The following is a 13,964-nucleotide window of genomic DNA, read 5'->3' on the forward strand; positions in this document are numbered from 1 at the left end:
CACATCGTGAGCGGGTCGTCAGTGTCTCGTCCGACCCGCTCACGGTGACGCGGGGGGCACGACCCGCTCACTATGTGCACCGTGAGCGGGTCCGATCCAATGGCGACCTGCACCCGGCTGTATGGTCGTCATTGAGATCCTACCTGCAGCAGGTAGGATCTCAATAACGACCGACCGACCCGCGGGACCGCGCATCGGATCGGTATCGGTCCACACCAGGACAGGAAAGGGCCCAATCAGCACACAATCTACATCCAATTGGTCGGAATTGGATCTAGATTGAGGGGATCGGGCCCTAGTCGTCCTGGTGTGTACCCAGCATAAAAGGATGTGTTTTGTGCTGTATTATGTGCACTAAGCAGTGCTCATTCTAGCTCCCTGGACCTGTCAATACCCCTGCAGTTCCTCTTCCCTGCCTGGGGTGTCGCTCTCTGCTCCGGTGCTCCTATCTAGTACACTCTGTAGGGGACCAGAGTGTGCTAGAACCACCAGAGCAGACCGCAACACCTCTGGCAGGAAAGAGGAACTAGAGGGGGTTTTGACAGGTGCAGGGTTATAGAATGAACACAAGCTAAGTATTTGAAGAAAGGGATACATCTAGTTTTACGCATATTATAATTTTATTGTTTTTACTGCCAGGTGGTTAAATTATTTCCAGGCAATTTAACCCTGTAATTGTGCTTTTCATTTTTTTTTTTTTGTATTGCCTTTTGTCTACTATGGTTTTTCTATATGTACTAATATAATTGAGCTGGCTTCTGGTGTCATGATTATGTTAAATATCGGGATGAAACTTGGTCTAGTATATGGCCGGCATGTCTGTCCAACAAAACTGTGCTCATTAAACATGTCCAGCTTTTTATCTGACCATCCATTCAGCCAGCCAACTTCTCTCCAAATGGGGATGTCACAGAAAAAGGTGGACATTGTCTACTTCTGCATGCTTTAAATAAATACATTTTTCTTTGTTAAATATCAAAAAAAAGAAAAATTATGATTTTGTAGTCCGAATATTAGTGTGCCAAAACGGTGGTGGTTGTAGGAAAGCCCATGGGGAAGGTGAGGCAGAGCAGGGAGCGGAAGTAGTCAGACACTGGGTATTCAATCCGTTTTTCAACGCTTTCGACAGTAGGTATTCAGTGTGCCGAGCATTGGAAAGTCGGTAAATTGTCCGAAACGGCTGCGGGTTGTTGAAAAACATCCACGAGTTTGACAGTCCACGAACATTTCCAACAAAACAGATCCAACATTAAAAAAAAGTCGTATCTGACAGCCTTCAGTGCTGTCGTTAATGCCAGCATTGAATAGGTGAGTGTCGATATATGCCCTGCCAGGGACATATTGGCACAGTTTGAATACCCATCACAGTGTCTGACTACTTGTGCTGATATCCCGTAGTTAGGATAAAAGTGTCCAGTTAGTTGGGAGTTATTTAGCATGGCATACTATGGTTTGCTCCCGCACACCGGTGGATTGGTCTCAACCAGTTGGTTGTTTGGAACAATAATCGTCTTATTGGGTGTCGAGCTTTATTTTGAAACCTTTACATGTTGAACTACACCTCCTAAAGGTGCCCATACACTAGGGCGACTTCTCCAAGGGGAGCACTTTCCTGCGATACCCCTCGAACTGCCTGGGAACCTCCTGGGCAGCAGAACTGCTTAGGATACATCATCATTTTGCAGAAGGGATGGTGTAATGGTAATTCCCACCATGGCCCTAACTGTGCGGAGTTGGTCTATTCTCCCCGGACTTGCGTGGGTTTCCTCCGGGTACTCCGGTTTCCTCCCACAATCCAAAAATATACAGGTAGGTTATTGGCTTCCAACCAAATTAACCCTAGAATGTCTGTTTGTGCGTGTACATGTGGTAGGGAAGATTGTAAGCTCCACTGGGGCAGGGACTGATGTGAGTGGTCATATATATTCTCTGTACAGCGCTGCGGAATATGTTTGCGCTATATAAGAAACTGTAAATAAATAATACAATGTATCGTATGCAATCTCATCCAAGCCTGCCGAAAGGGTCAGGGACCCCGCATTGCATCGGACTTGATGTCAAAACATGCGATTTGGTCACTTTTTTTATCCGATTTCTCTCTGCAGTTCTATGGAAAGTGACCAAATCCCCCTCGCGTATGGGCACCTTCACATAACATTCATGAGATGTTTTGTTTGTCGAAATATATTTCACACACCAGGATAACTCCTGTTTCTGTATTCACTTCCGAAAGCTTAACGAGAGCTATAAGATTATAATCTACAACGTATCGCGTAGTATCTCCAGATGTCATTGAATAAGAAGAGTTCTTCATATTCTTAACCTTTTTAAATGAGTTGCGGATGTTTCTTTCTTCATTTGTAACAGAGAAATCAAGTCCTATTCAATGTTGACACAGCTTGTGAAGAATAAAGTCTGTAACCTGCATGGAGGAATACTTGCGTGGATCGCTGGTTGCCAAAGAATGTGAATAATTTCAGGAGCAGAAGAGGCATGACCTTGTGTTTTCTGCAGGCAGCAGAGATTGTTTATACTTGTATGTTGATAGGCGAAGGCCTCTGGCGCCCCCTCCTCAGGACAGCAGCTTCTTGCCAGTTCTATTTATGTTCTTGTTTAAAAAAGAAAAAGAAAGGGGGACAGTGGCGGATCCACAGAGCGGTTGGTTGCAGGCTGGATTTCTGTCCAAAGCCATCTAACTGTTTTCGTGGGCGTTTAAACATATGATCTCATGACCAGAACTTCCAGCACAAGTTGAGTGACTTTTTTTGGCCACAGGAATGGAACAATATCCCAACTAGCTAGTGCCCGATTTGTGAGGTGTTATGCCGGCTACACAGCATCCAATCTTGTCTTTGTAAACAATGTGTACCTTGCCCGATATTGGGAGTGACGGGGAGCCCACATCGGCAAGGGTATACACCCTTGCCGTCATGAAAAATGGTGGGGAGAGTGGGCAATAATGGCACTAGGCTGTAGCTGCCCCGACACCTTCATACAGTAGTGCAGTGCACCAGTACTTTATTTACAGTTAGATTTCCAAAGCTTGCGGAGAACATTTGTCTGACTACACCCATAGACGACATCATGGAATGTCATTAACAAGGTGTCTGGGCAGTGGCTTCCTCTTATATTGTCTAATGTTTCGTGCTGGGATTTTTGTTCTGACCACTTTCAGAATTCTTTCCTTTGGGACTCTGACATGTCATAGTACAGACACTCTGTATGTATGCAACCGCGGGGAAAGCTGTGCTGTCACATCACATCAAGGGTAATGGGTACATCTTATACCACCTCTGGACAATCTTCGTGTCTGTTTAATGGTGTGTACGCACTGTTCTATTCTGGCTCGTGGCCAATTTTGACTATCCAGTTTTGGTTAACTTCAGTTTAGATTTAAGCCCTCGAGTGGTGGGTTTTCCTGGGGCAGGTAAACCTACCAGGGTAGGTTTGTCCTGCCCCAGGAATACTCACACTCAAGCTGTGCTGCCGCTGCCTTCTGCGGCAGTCCCTCCTCCCTTTGGGCTCCTGCACTTGGCTTTTTTAAGACGTTCAGGGCCGCTCGGTGCCAGATTTCAGTTCTGCTGAGTCTAGAAAGCTGCATTTACCCGGAGGACAGACATCGGTAAAGGTGCCCACACACTAGGAAGATCTGCAATCTTAAGATGTGCGCAAAAATTAGCCTTGAAATGCTGCCTCTATTGCGAATGCAGCAGACCTGCAAAAAATATGCTAATGATACATGTGCAGGGATTGGTTCAGAGACCATTGATGATATCTCTGATCTGCCACTTTCGTACATATAGGCCATGTTGTTTGCCCCTTAGATCATCTAATCAACCTTATGTCTGCTCTGATTGTCCAGCATAAGCCTCTGGAGCCTTGGCAACTGTGTGTGAATTCAGACACGCCCAATTACCAATCAAGACTTTTTTTGTGTATTTGAAGCCACACCCTCCCCGCAAACGCACCGGTCAGTCACTTTGCAGATACTACTCAGTATGACGTTGCTAATCAACCGCTGCTCATGTGCCGTGCAAGTGCGGTGCATGTGCAGTACTAAAGGTGCCCATACATGGTGCAATAGCACATGCGATGGGTGCTCCCGCTGGCATCGCCTCGCACAGTACAAAAAGTACGTGCTGCACATACTTTTTGTATGGATCGCATCACATGCGATCCAGCCCATAATGGGTGCGATAATCGCACCGTGTATGGGCACCTTCAGAAACATTGCGTCCACCTCCTGAAGCTTCAAAGTCAGAGCTAGGTATTCATAGGCCAAACAATGGAACAGGGAAAACAGGATACACAGAATATACAAATACAAAGGCGGAAGCGTCAAGGTCATAACTTGAGACAAATTCAAGAATATGACTGTGACTGAGACAATGAAACCTGAAATTCAGATCCAGTGATTCAGGCCTGAGCTGGATACAGGGACTGGCCACATAATGCTCAAGTTCCTTCCATTCCACCCAATTGTCCAGGATGGTTGGGAGGTGCAGTCTCCTCGCCATTGTGTCAAGTATTTCAACTATTTTTAAATATGGTGTTAGTTGTGCCTGCAGAGGCTCGCCCAAGTACGGAGCCTCCTAAAGACACTGGGCCTGATTCAGCCCTGCTCGCTAGGTTGCATATATTTGGAGCCCAGCGAACAGGTTAATGCTGCCCTGGTGAACGCGCGCCCCCTCTCCTCGCTACACTACACATCCGCTGGCATATGCCCGCACAGAGGAGAAACCGTTTGATCGCCCTCAAATTACTTTGCTTTTGTTTGCAGCAGAACAGTGAGCCAGGACTAATGTAGGGTACACACCAGGACGACCCGCTCACGATGCAAAGCGGGGTGGCACGACCCGCTCACGATGTGCACCGTGAGCGGGTCTGATCCGATGGCGACCCGCACCCGGCTGTATGGTCGTCATTGAGATCCTACCTGCAGCAGGTAGGATCTCAATAACGACCGACCGACCCGCGGGACCGCGCATCGGATCGGTATCGGTCCACACCAGGACAGAAAAGGGCCCAATCACCACACAATCTACATCCAATTGGTCGGAATTGGATCTAGATTGAGGGGATCGGGCCCTAGTCGTCCTGGTGTGTACCCAGCATTAGATTTCTGCTGCAAACTGATGTCTGATTTGGGGGCGGGGGCTGATGTCATGTGACATCATCCACCCGCCCCGAGCAGGTCGGGGAATGCTTGCGTTCCATTGGGCCCGCCCAGCATTTCTATGGGCGCGTCCACCGGTTTTCGTGTGCACGCCCATGAAACGACGGGCGTCAATCCCGGAACACCCACTGGCTGCCACAAGCCGGTCTGATTCGGCCCCACTGACACATGGGACACACCAGATTTATGAGCGGCACAGAAAAGCATACGCAGCATTGTCTATTGGTAGTGCGCAAGGACTGAGACACCCGCTGTTAGCACCTATAAACGCTGTAATGTCTGTTGGTGCGTTCTTATACGGAATGTGCACCAGCCCTGTGGCAAGTGCACCTGACATGCAGCTATGTGCACCTAGTGTGCACCTGGAAAGTATTCACAGCGCTTCACTTTTTTACATTTTATGTCACAGCCTATTTTAACATGGAATAAATTAATTTTGCACACAATACCGATAGTGACAAAATTCTGAGATTTTAGCAAATTTATAAAAAAAAAAATGTACATAAGTATTCACTCAAAATTGAGCTCAAATGCACCCAGTTTTCGTTCAGCTTCCTTGAGTCCGCCTGTAGTCAGATCTCAGCGATCTAGTCAGATCTCAGCGATCTAGTCAGATTGCTTAATAGATAAAAATCGCCCTGTGTATGGCCCCTTTTACTTTGTAACTAAATATATCTGTTTCCTAGGAAGCTGCGTCTGCGGGCTTTCTGGATGTAACGGCCCAGATCAGGGTTCGGCCTGAGGCTGGCCTGCTCTGGACATGTTGCTCCACATTAAATACATTTTCACTGTTCATTTAAAAGTTAAGCGGTTACTAATTTTTGTTTTTTTTATGGTACACCACAAGATTTGCTAAAGAGTATCATGGGAACAGAAAACAGAAAATAAACGGTTTAGGGACCTTTTTTTTTTTTTTTTTTTTTAGATAATTTCTGTCTATTTTATTACATCTTTCTTCGTACAACGAATGTGACAGGCTCCTCCAATAAGCAGCTGGCTTTCATCTCCAGCTGAAGCATCATATTCTCCCTGCTCCTGCCCTACACAAGCAGCGCTGAAGCGGACTGGCAGAGGTCCCGGTTATATTATTTATTAAGCGTTATTTATATACATATTACGCATGGCTTTACAAGGAATATTTACTCTTTCACATCATTCCCAGACGCTGTGGAGCTGATCTTCTCTATCCCACACATTTGGGTTTTTCACAAGCCAGATCGGTAGATCTTTTAAAGTGTGGAAGGAAAACAGAACACCCAGAGGAAAGGCACGCAAATGTGGGGAAGGCACAGTAACGCAATACAGAGAGGGCCCTGGCTGGGGCTGGATCCATGACCTCAGCTCTGTGAACTGGCAATACTAGCCACTGTGCCACTCCCCACAGGATTGCAGAACCATACATAATGCATTAGAGCAGATTACAGAATATAAAATGTAGTCTGTAGATGAAGTGGGGGAAATTTACGAAGATGTGAGTTCTATAACCGATGTGATGTTGCTATAGGCAACCAATCAGATACTATCTATTATCTTCTAGAAGGTGCTAAATAGATTCTGATTGGTTTCCCATAGCAACAATCCTCCCATTTTAGCAAATTTCCCCCAGTAAATTAGGCCTGAGAGCAGATAAGAAAATCAGCGTGATTATGGAATTATGAAATCGTGTACAGTTCCCTCCAGCTCTCCTTATACCCCCGTTCTCACTGCCAGGGCAAGCAGTAATTTCCCGTGTCGTGTCTCACTGTGAATGGGTGTGAGTGAAATTCCCAGGTGTAATGTCCCTGTAATTGCACGCGGGTTTTTTGCAGGGTTATTCCTGGGAATTACACGGGTGTCCACCATTGTGAGCAGGCAGGACCCAGGTTTTTCACACAGGGCATGAAAAGCAAGCTGATTGGGGAATGAGATCAGGTGACATGTGGAGGGATGAGGAGGTACTGGAGCTGCGGCTGTGAGGGGAGGAGGATATAATGAAGCAAGTGACTGGCACTGTTAAGGATTTGACAGTATACTACAACATATCAAAAATACTGTCTGCCCGTGGCATCCATAAAACCCAGCAACATGTTGTGAACAAACTTAAAGCACTTTGTAAGAAGTACTCCAAGGTGCATGATCTCAAGCGGAGGAACAGCTATTTTACAGCCGATATTAGCTGCTCTTAGATTCCGCACACTTGTTGGCAGGGCAGACCAGGGAAGCAGTGTGAACGGGGCAAACACGAGAATTTCCTGGGTCTAAGGTGCTGTATGAATGGGGTCTGTGAGCTTGAGATGATCTGTGCCCCGCCAAAAACCCAGCAACAAAAAAACAGGTTTTTGCAGGGGCGTCAATGAGAACATGGTATTAGCGAAAATACAGCTTAAGTGCATCTTTTCAGAATGAGCCGACCCACAAATGACCTGGGCTGTGTGCTCTTGTGTACAACACAACCCCGGAGGTGCCAAGTCCCAGATTCCTGATGGTGCATGCTCTCTGGAGCATTGGGACTTTACCTATGTCCTATTATCCCGGCAGAGTAAATACAATGGGAAATTTAGGCTTTCTGCAGATAAGGGAACAAGACATCGGAATAATATCCGCAGCTATGGGGACCCCCATAAATCACTGGGCACTCCCCTGCTGCCACCCCCAGCGCTCCCATTACTGTTCGAATACCTTGGTGAGTGTGATACTGTGATAGGTGCTCGCACATAGTCAGGCTTGCGCAGACCTCCCAGCATCGCAAACTGGACCAAATTCTGACCCATACGAATGGGTTGGAATGGGTCCCTAAGATTTTTCTATATAAGACATGTATATATTGGAAGAAATGTTGGCACATTACGGAAGATTCCCCGCCGTAATCCCGCGTCTTGTCTTTCTCTTACAGAAAATGCAGAATCTATTGACCTCAAGCAGTTTTTTGAACAGAACTTTTCTCATATCTACTACGTTTTCTTTGAGAACTTTGTGATCATTGAGACTTCCCTAAAACAGAAAGGTGAGCCTGTGATTGTACCGCAAGCTGTTTATGTATCGTTCAGACAGAATTGGTGAAACGGAACTTAAGGCTTATATGTTAAATGCAAAATCTTACCAGTGATGGTGGAGTTGGAATCCCCAGTATCCAGTAGTAGTAGTAGTAGTACGTTTATTTATAGGGCGCCGCAAAGTGTCCGCAGCGCCGTACATAGCAAACAAAAAAAAAAAAATGACGAGGTAACGTACAGGGTGTGTTGAAAAATACAGTATAAATGGGGGTATAGCTGGTAGAACTAAAGTCAGCATCAGTTCAGAAGTAGGTGTCAAAATTGTCAAGGAGACTAAAGATGAAGTAGAGGAAGGGAAGAACAGGACAGGAGCACAGGTGAGGTAAAGAGGTAGGGTGAGTACGTGAGGAAGGAGGGCCCTACTCATAAGAGTTAACATACTAAAAATAGGTGGGTGGACGAACGAAAAACAATAGGATAAGTAGGAACGGAGGGGAACGGAGGCAGGATAAGAGGATCAAAAGAGGTTAGGAGGAGGGATAGGCTAGTCGAAAAAAGTGGGTTTTGAGGGAGCGCTTGAAGGAGGTAAGGGAATCAGAAAGCCTGATGGGTGGCGGGAGGTTGTTCCAGTGCAGGGGGGCAGCGCGAGAGAAGTCTTGGACACGGGAGTGGGAGGAGGTGATTAGGTGAGAGGTCAGTCGGCGGTCAGCGATGGAGCGAAGAGGACGGGAGGGAGTGTGGATAGAGATCAGTGAAGAGAGGTAAGGAGCGGTGGAGGAGGAGAGAGCTTTGTAGGTGGTGGTGAGGAGTTTAAAGAGAACTCGGAAAGGAATGGGGAGCCAGTGAAGAGATAGACAGAGGGGGGAGGCGGAGGTAGAGCAGCGGGAGAGGAAGATGAGCCTAGCAGCAGCGTTAAGAATGGATTGGAGAGGTGCGAGGCGGGTGAGAGGTAGCCCGGAGAGAAGGATGTTGCAGTAGTCAAGGCGGGAGATGACAAGAGAGTGAATGAGAATTTTGGTCGCGTCAGTGGAGAGGAATGGTCTGATGCGTGAGATGTTGCGTAGGTGAAAGCGGCAAGACTGTGAGAGAGCACGAATGTGGGGGGTGAAAGAGAGGGAGGAGTCAATGATGACACCGAGGTAGCGCGTTTGGTCGGTGGAGGTGATCTCGGTTTCACCAATACTGATGGAGATAGTGGGAGAAGAGGGGATGTTCGGGGGATGGAAGATTAGAAGTTCAGTTTTAGCCATGTTTAGCTTCAGGAAGCGTTGGGTCATCCAGGCTGAGATGGCTGTGAGGCATTCAGAGACCTTGGACAGGAGTGATGGGGAAAGGTCGGGGGAAGAGAGATAGATTAGGGTATCATCAGCATAAAGGTGGTAATGAAAACCATAGGAGCTGATGAGAGTGCCCAGAGAGGTGGTGTAGAGAGAGAAGAGGAGAGGGCCAAGGACAGACCCTTGGGGAACACCGACTGGCTGCGGGGTAGTAGGAGAGGAGGAGCTCGGAGTGGAGACGGAGAAGGAGCGATCGGAGAGGTATGAGGTGAACCAGGAGAATACCGTGCCAGTGATGCCAAAGGAGCGGAGTGTGTTGAGCAGGAGAGGGTGGTCAACAGTGTCAAAGGCAGCTGACAGATCAAGCTGGATGAGGATAGAGAAGAGGCCTTTGGATTAAGCCGATATTAGATCGTTAGTGACTTTGGTCAGGGCAGTTTCAGTGGAATGTAAAGGGCGGAACCCGGATTGGAGGGGGTCGAGAATGGAGTTAGCAGTAAGGTGGTTTAGGAGACGATTATAGGTCAGACGTTCTAGGAGTTTGGAGGCAAAAGGGAGGAGGGAGATGGGCCTGTAGTTGGATGGGGAGTTGGGGTCCAGATTTGTTTTTTTGAGAATTGGGGAGACAAGAGCGTGTTTGAAGGAGGAAGGGAAGATCCCAGAGGATAGGGAAAGATTAAACAGGTGAGCCAGGTGAGAGCAGACTGACGGACTGAGACGACGGATAATATTGGAGGGGATAGGATCGAGCGGGCAGGTGGAGGGAGAAGCGGATTGAAGGATAGAGTGGACTTCAGCAGCAGTGGTGGGGTAAAATGAGGACAGGGGTTGGAAGGAGGGGAGTGGGGATGTAGGAGGGGAGGAGGGAGAGGGTGGGGTCATGGCAGCAGTGATGGCAGTCCTGAGAGAGGAGATTTTGGTTGAAAAGTAGGTAGCAAAATCAGCGGCTACGATGGAGGACGGAAGAGCTGGAGGAGGGGGGGGAGAGCAAGGAGTTGAAGGTGGCGAAGAGCCTGCGGGGATTGGATGATTGGGAAAGGATGAGGGACTTAAAGTAGGATTCCTTGGCCAGAGCAAGGGCAGAGCTGAAGGAGGAAAGAATGAATTTGAAATGGAGATAATCCGCGAGGGAGCGTGATTTCTTCCAGAAGCGCTCAGCAGTGCGAGAGCACTTTTTAAGGAATCGGGTGATAGGCGAGTGCCACGGTTGGGGGTTGGAGCATCGAAGGGGGATAGAGGATGGAGGGCAGGCAGAGTCCAATGTCGAAGATAGGGTGTCATTATAGAAGGAGGCGGCGAGGTTCGGGCAGGACATGGTGGTGATTGGGGCGAGAAGAGGACACAGCGTGTTAGAGAAGGCAGCAAGATCAAGTGTGTTGACGTTATGCCGTGAGACAATGCGCTTGGGAGGGGGAGTGGGAGAGGGGGAAGCAGTGAGGGAGAAGGAGATGAGGTGATGGTCAGAAAGAGGAAAAGCCGAGATAGTGTAGTCAGTAAGGGAACAAGAGCGAGAGAAGACGAGATCGAGGGAGTGTCCTTGGATGTGGGTGGGAGAGGTAGTCCACTGAGATAGGCCAAGAGAGGAGCAGAGAGAGAGGAGTTTGGAGGTGCCAGGATCAGCGGGGTTATCCAAGGGGATGTTAAAGTCACCAAGAATGACAGATGGCAGGTCAGAGGAGAGGAAGTGTGGGAGCCAGGCGGCGAAGTTGTCAAGAAATTGGGAGATAGGGCCAGGGGGGCGGTAGATTGCAGCAACACGGAGGTGGTAGGGGTAGTATAGACGGATAGAGTGAGACTCAAAGGAGGAGAAAAGGAGAGAGGGTTCAGGGTGAATGACACTGTGGGTGCATGAGGCTGAGAGGAGAAGACCCACACCGCCACCTTGGCGACCATCCGACCTGGGAGTGTGAGAGAAAGAGAGGCCACCGTGGGAGAGAGCAGCCGGAGAGACAGAATCAGAGGTGGAGAGCCAGGTCTCGGTGATAGCAAGGAGGTGGAATGCTCTCCAGGAAACATTGTTGGTATCTTAGGCATTAGGTCGACAGTCAAAAAAGTCAACATGCGTTTTTCACTTTTTATTCTGCTTAGCCGACTTGTGCCAGCCGGCAGTATCTCATACCCTACCGTCCACTACGGGAGAACCAAATAGTGTGCCCATAAGCATGCCGAGTGCAGCGGTACACTTAGACAGTGTCCATTTCGACATTCTGGACAAAAAACGTGGACCTTTTGACTGTTGGCCTTCCTGTTGTCGACTTAATGCTTGTGTCGACGCTGTAGACCTTAGCCATGTCAACCTAATGCAAGTCGACCTTCCTTCAGTCGCCCCTATGACCCATACCCCCCTAAAATTGGAGGTAAATAGCCCAGTGTATGGGGGTCTGAAACCTAAAATGACAATCGAAACCTATTGAGGAAACGTCACAGTACAACTACAGTATATTGGGAATGAGGGGAATATATGCAATAGTTTATAGCAAATAATGCAATAAAGTTTGGTCATGATATAGATAATAAATATATATATATATATATATATATATATATATAATGTTACTAGTAGGACAGTACTCCAATCGTCAGTGGTACCTTTCCTCTGGTGCCCGCCAGAAGACCAATGAGGTCCCCCAATATAGCAGCGAGATTCGGCGGCACCTTGCTGGGTATTACAGACCCCTCAGGACCACAGTAATCCGGGTCTCCCAGCTGCTGGTACCAATATATAACTGATCTTGCATTTGTTGCATTTTTGTTTTTATTTGCCTAAAGTGTAGCTGTTCATTGTGTATGAAATGTATGAGGAAATTTCAGTGCTTTAGTTAATGATGCATTTGCGGCTCCATAATAAAAGTAAAAAAATAGTAATCTGTCTTCTTGTTGTAGGCCATAAGTCCCAGCGGGAGGAACTTGACGCCATCCTCTTTATTTTTGAGGTAAGATAACATTTTATATTGGGCAGGAAATTCATGAACCGTTCCTGGTCTTCTGCTGTGGTTTTTCTCATCAATTTGAGTTGTATTCGTAGTCGACTTAGACTGAGATCAGATTGATATAAGGTGCAAACCTTGCTGAGTTTAATACCCGTTCTTATTTTTTTTATATATTATATTTATTAATGACTTTGTAACATAAAACACATAATAAAATCCAATAGCAATTGAGGTACAAAATATAGCAGAAGAGGTAGGAGTACAGGTAATTGAGACATGTTAAATCAATAAGTAAGACCTATATTTCCACATATTGACAAAAAGAAAGAAAGAAATACGCATCAGAAACAATGCATACTTATCATGTGAGACACTCTGGGGTATATTCAATGACTTCTGCGAGCTGTGACAGTGAGCAGTGCTGACTGCTCGCTGTCACAACTCGCACGGTCAGTATTTAACTAATCCCCTGCACACGCCGTTTCCCCCTCGCTAGGCGCGTGCGGCCGCTAAAACAGCGAGGCTTGCAGCTAAATGCACCAGGCTTCCTACGATAGCCGCATTCCTCGCTGTTTGGGGGAATCCTCCCCGTCATCTGAGGATTCAGCGAGGATTCCCCCGGAACGTAGAATAGGGTGAGCGGCCGGTGCGGGGGTTAAATGGTGAGGGTCGCTTATTTTCGGCGATCCCCGGCATTTAGCCCCCTCGCCAGCGGCATTGAATATGGCCCACAGTGCGAGAACCCTGGGCAGGGAGACTACCCTATATTGGCGGGTGATAAGTCACATGTCTTGTACGATACCAAGAAGTATTTGAAAAACATTTAGTTTTGGTTGAAGTGGGAAGGATTGAAATGTTACCTTCCCAAAGTTCAAAAAAGCCGGCCACCTTCAATTCTTTGAAAAGGGAAGCCTCAATCCAATCCATTCTAAACAAGATTTTTTTTCCCTTAAATAAAGAAATTGGAGGAGTATCGGAATGATTCCACTTATAGAATGGTTTTTTTTTACCTGGTGGACATAAAATTAACAGCAGCCTCTCGATATAAATTGACCTTGAGGTAGAATTCCTAGGACCGCCTGCTCAGGAGCGAAGGGGACATAATTAACAAGATTATCAAAGGCAAATCTATAAACTTTAAGCCAAAAACACCTGACTTTAGGACATGTCTGTAGGGCACTTGTTGTCCGTTCTTAACATTGGGTATGCTCCTAAAAAGTTGGCAAAAATAGCCTCTATCATCACTTTACCCCCCCCCCCCCAATGCACACACAGACGCTGGCAGTATAACAGGCGTAATTATTGAGGACTGTGTTAAATCATTTGGCAGGCTGCCTTTTCAAAGGCATGTAGTGCAAATTCCCCTCCCCGGTCTGTTTTAATTTTTCCATTCATTTTGCTTATACAGTGTTACGTCACAGTCTACTTTCGGATCCTGGCTGTGCTGATAATATCAACAGACTAGAAGTGACATCTGATTAAGTGATGACTGTACAGTTTGGTTAATAAAATAAAATCCTGTATTTGGCCAAAGCGGGTAAAGTTCACTAACTGACCGGGCCTGATTACAGGTTACTGGTTCCCTAGGCTAATACACATGCAGCTCCCC

At 47.1% G+C, this 13,964-nt stretch overlaps 1 protein-coding gene across 4 annotated transcripts in view; it reads left to right on the forward strand.

The window, feature by feature from the left end:
* Window positions 1–13,964, forward strand: part of RALGAPA1 (Ral GTPase activating protein catalytic subunit alpha 1) — a 194,394-nt gene that overhangs the window by 28,316 nt on the left and 152,114 nt on the right. For all 4 annotated transcript variants that reach the window (XM_083167787.1, XM_083167784.1, XM_083167785.1 and 1 more), the window contains exons 2-3: window positions 8,049–8,159; window positions 12,309–12,358. In XM_083167787.1, coding sequence (XP_083023913.1) covers window positions 8,049–8,159; window positions 12,309–12,358 — 161 coding nt within the window. The remainder of the gene's footprint in view (window positions 1–8,048; window positions 8,160–12,308; window positions 12,359–13,964) is intronic.

The sequence above is a fragment of the Crinia signifera genome, chromosome 12, assembly GCF_055691185.1.
Source record: "Crinia signifera chromosome 12, ASM5569118v1, whole genome shotgun sequence".
NCBI lineage: Eukaryota > Metazoa > Chordata > Amphibia > Anura > Myobatrachidae > Crinia > Crinia signifera.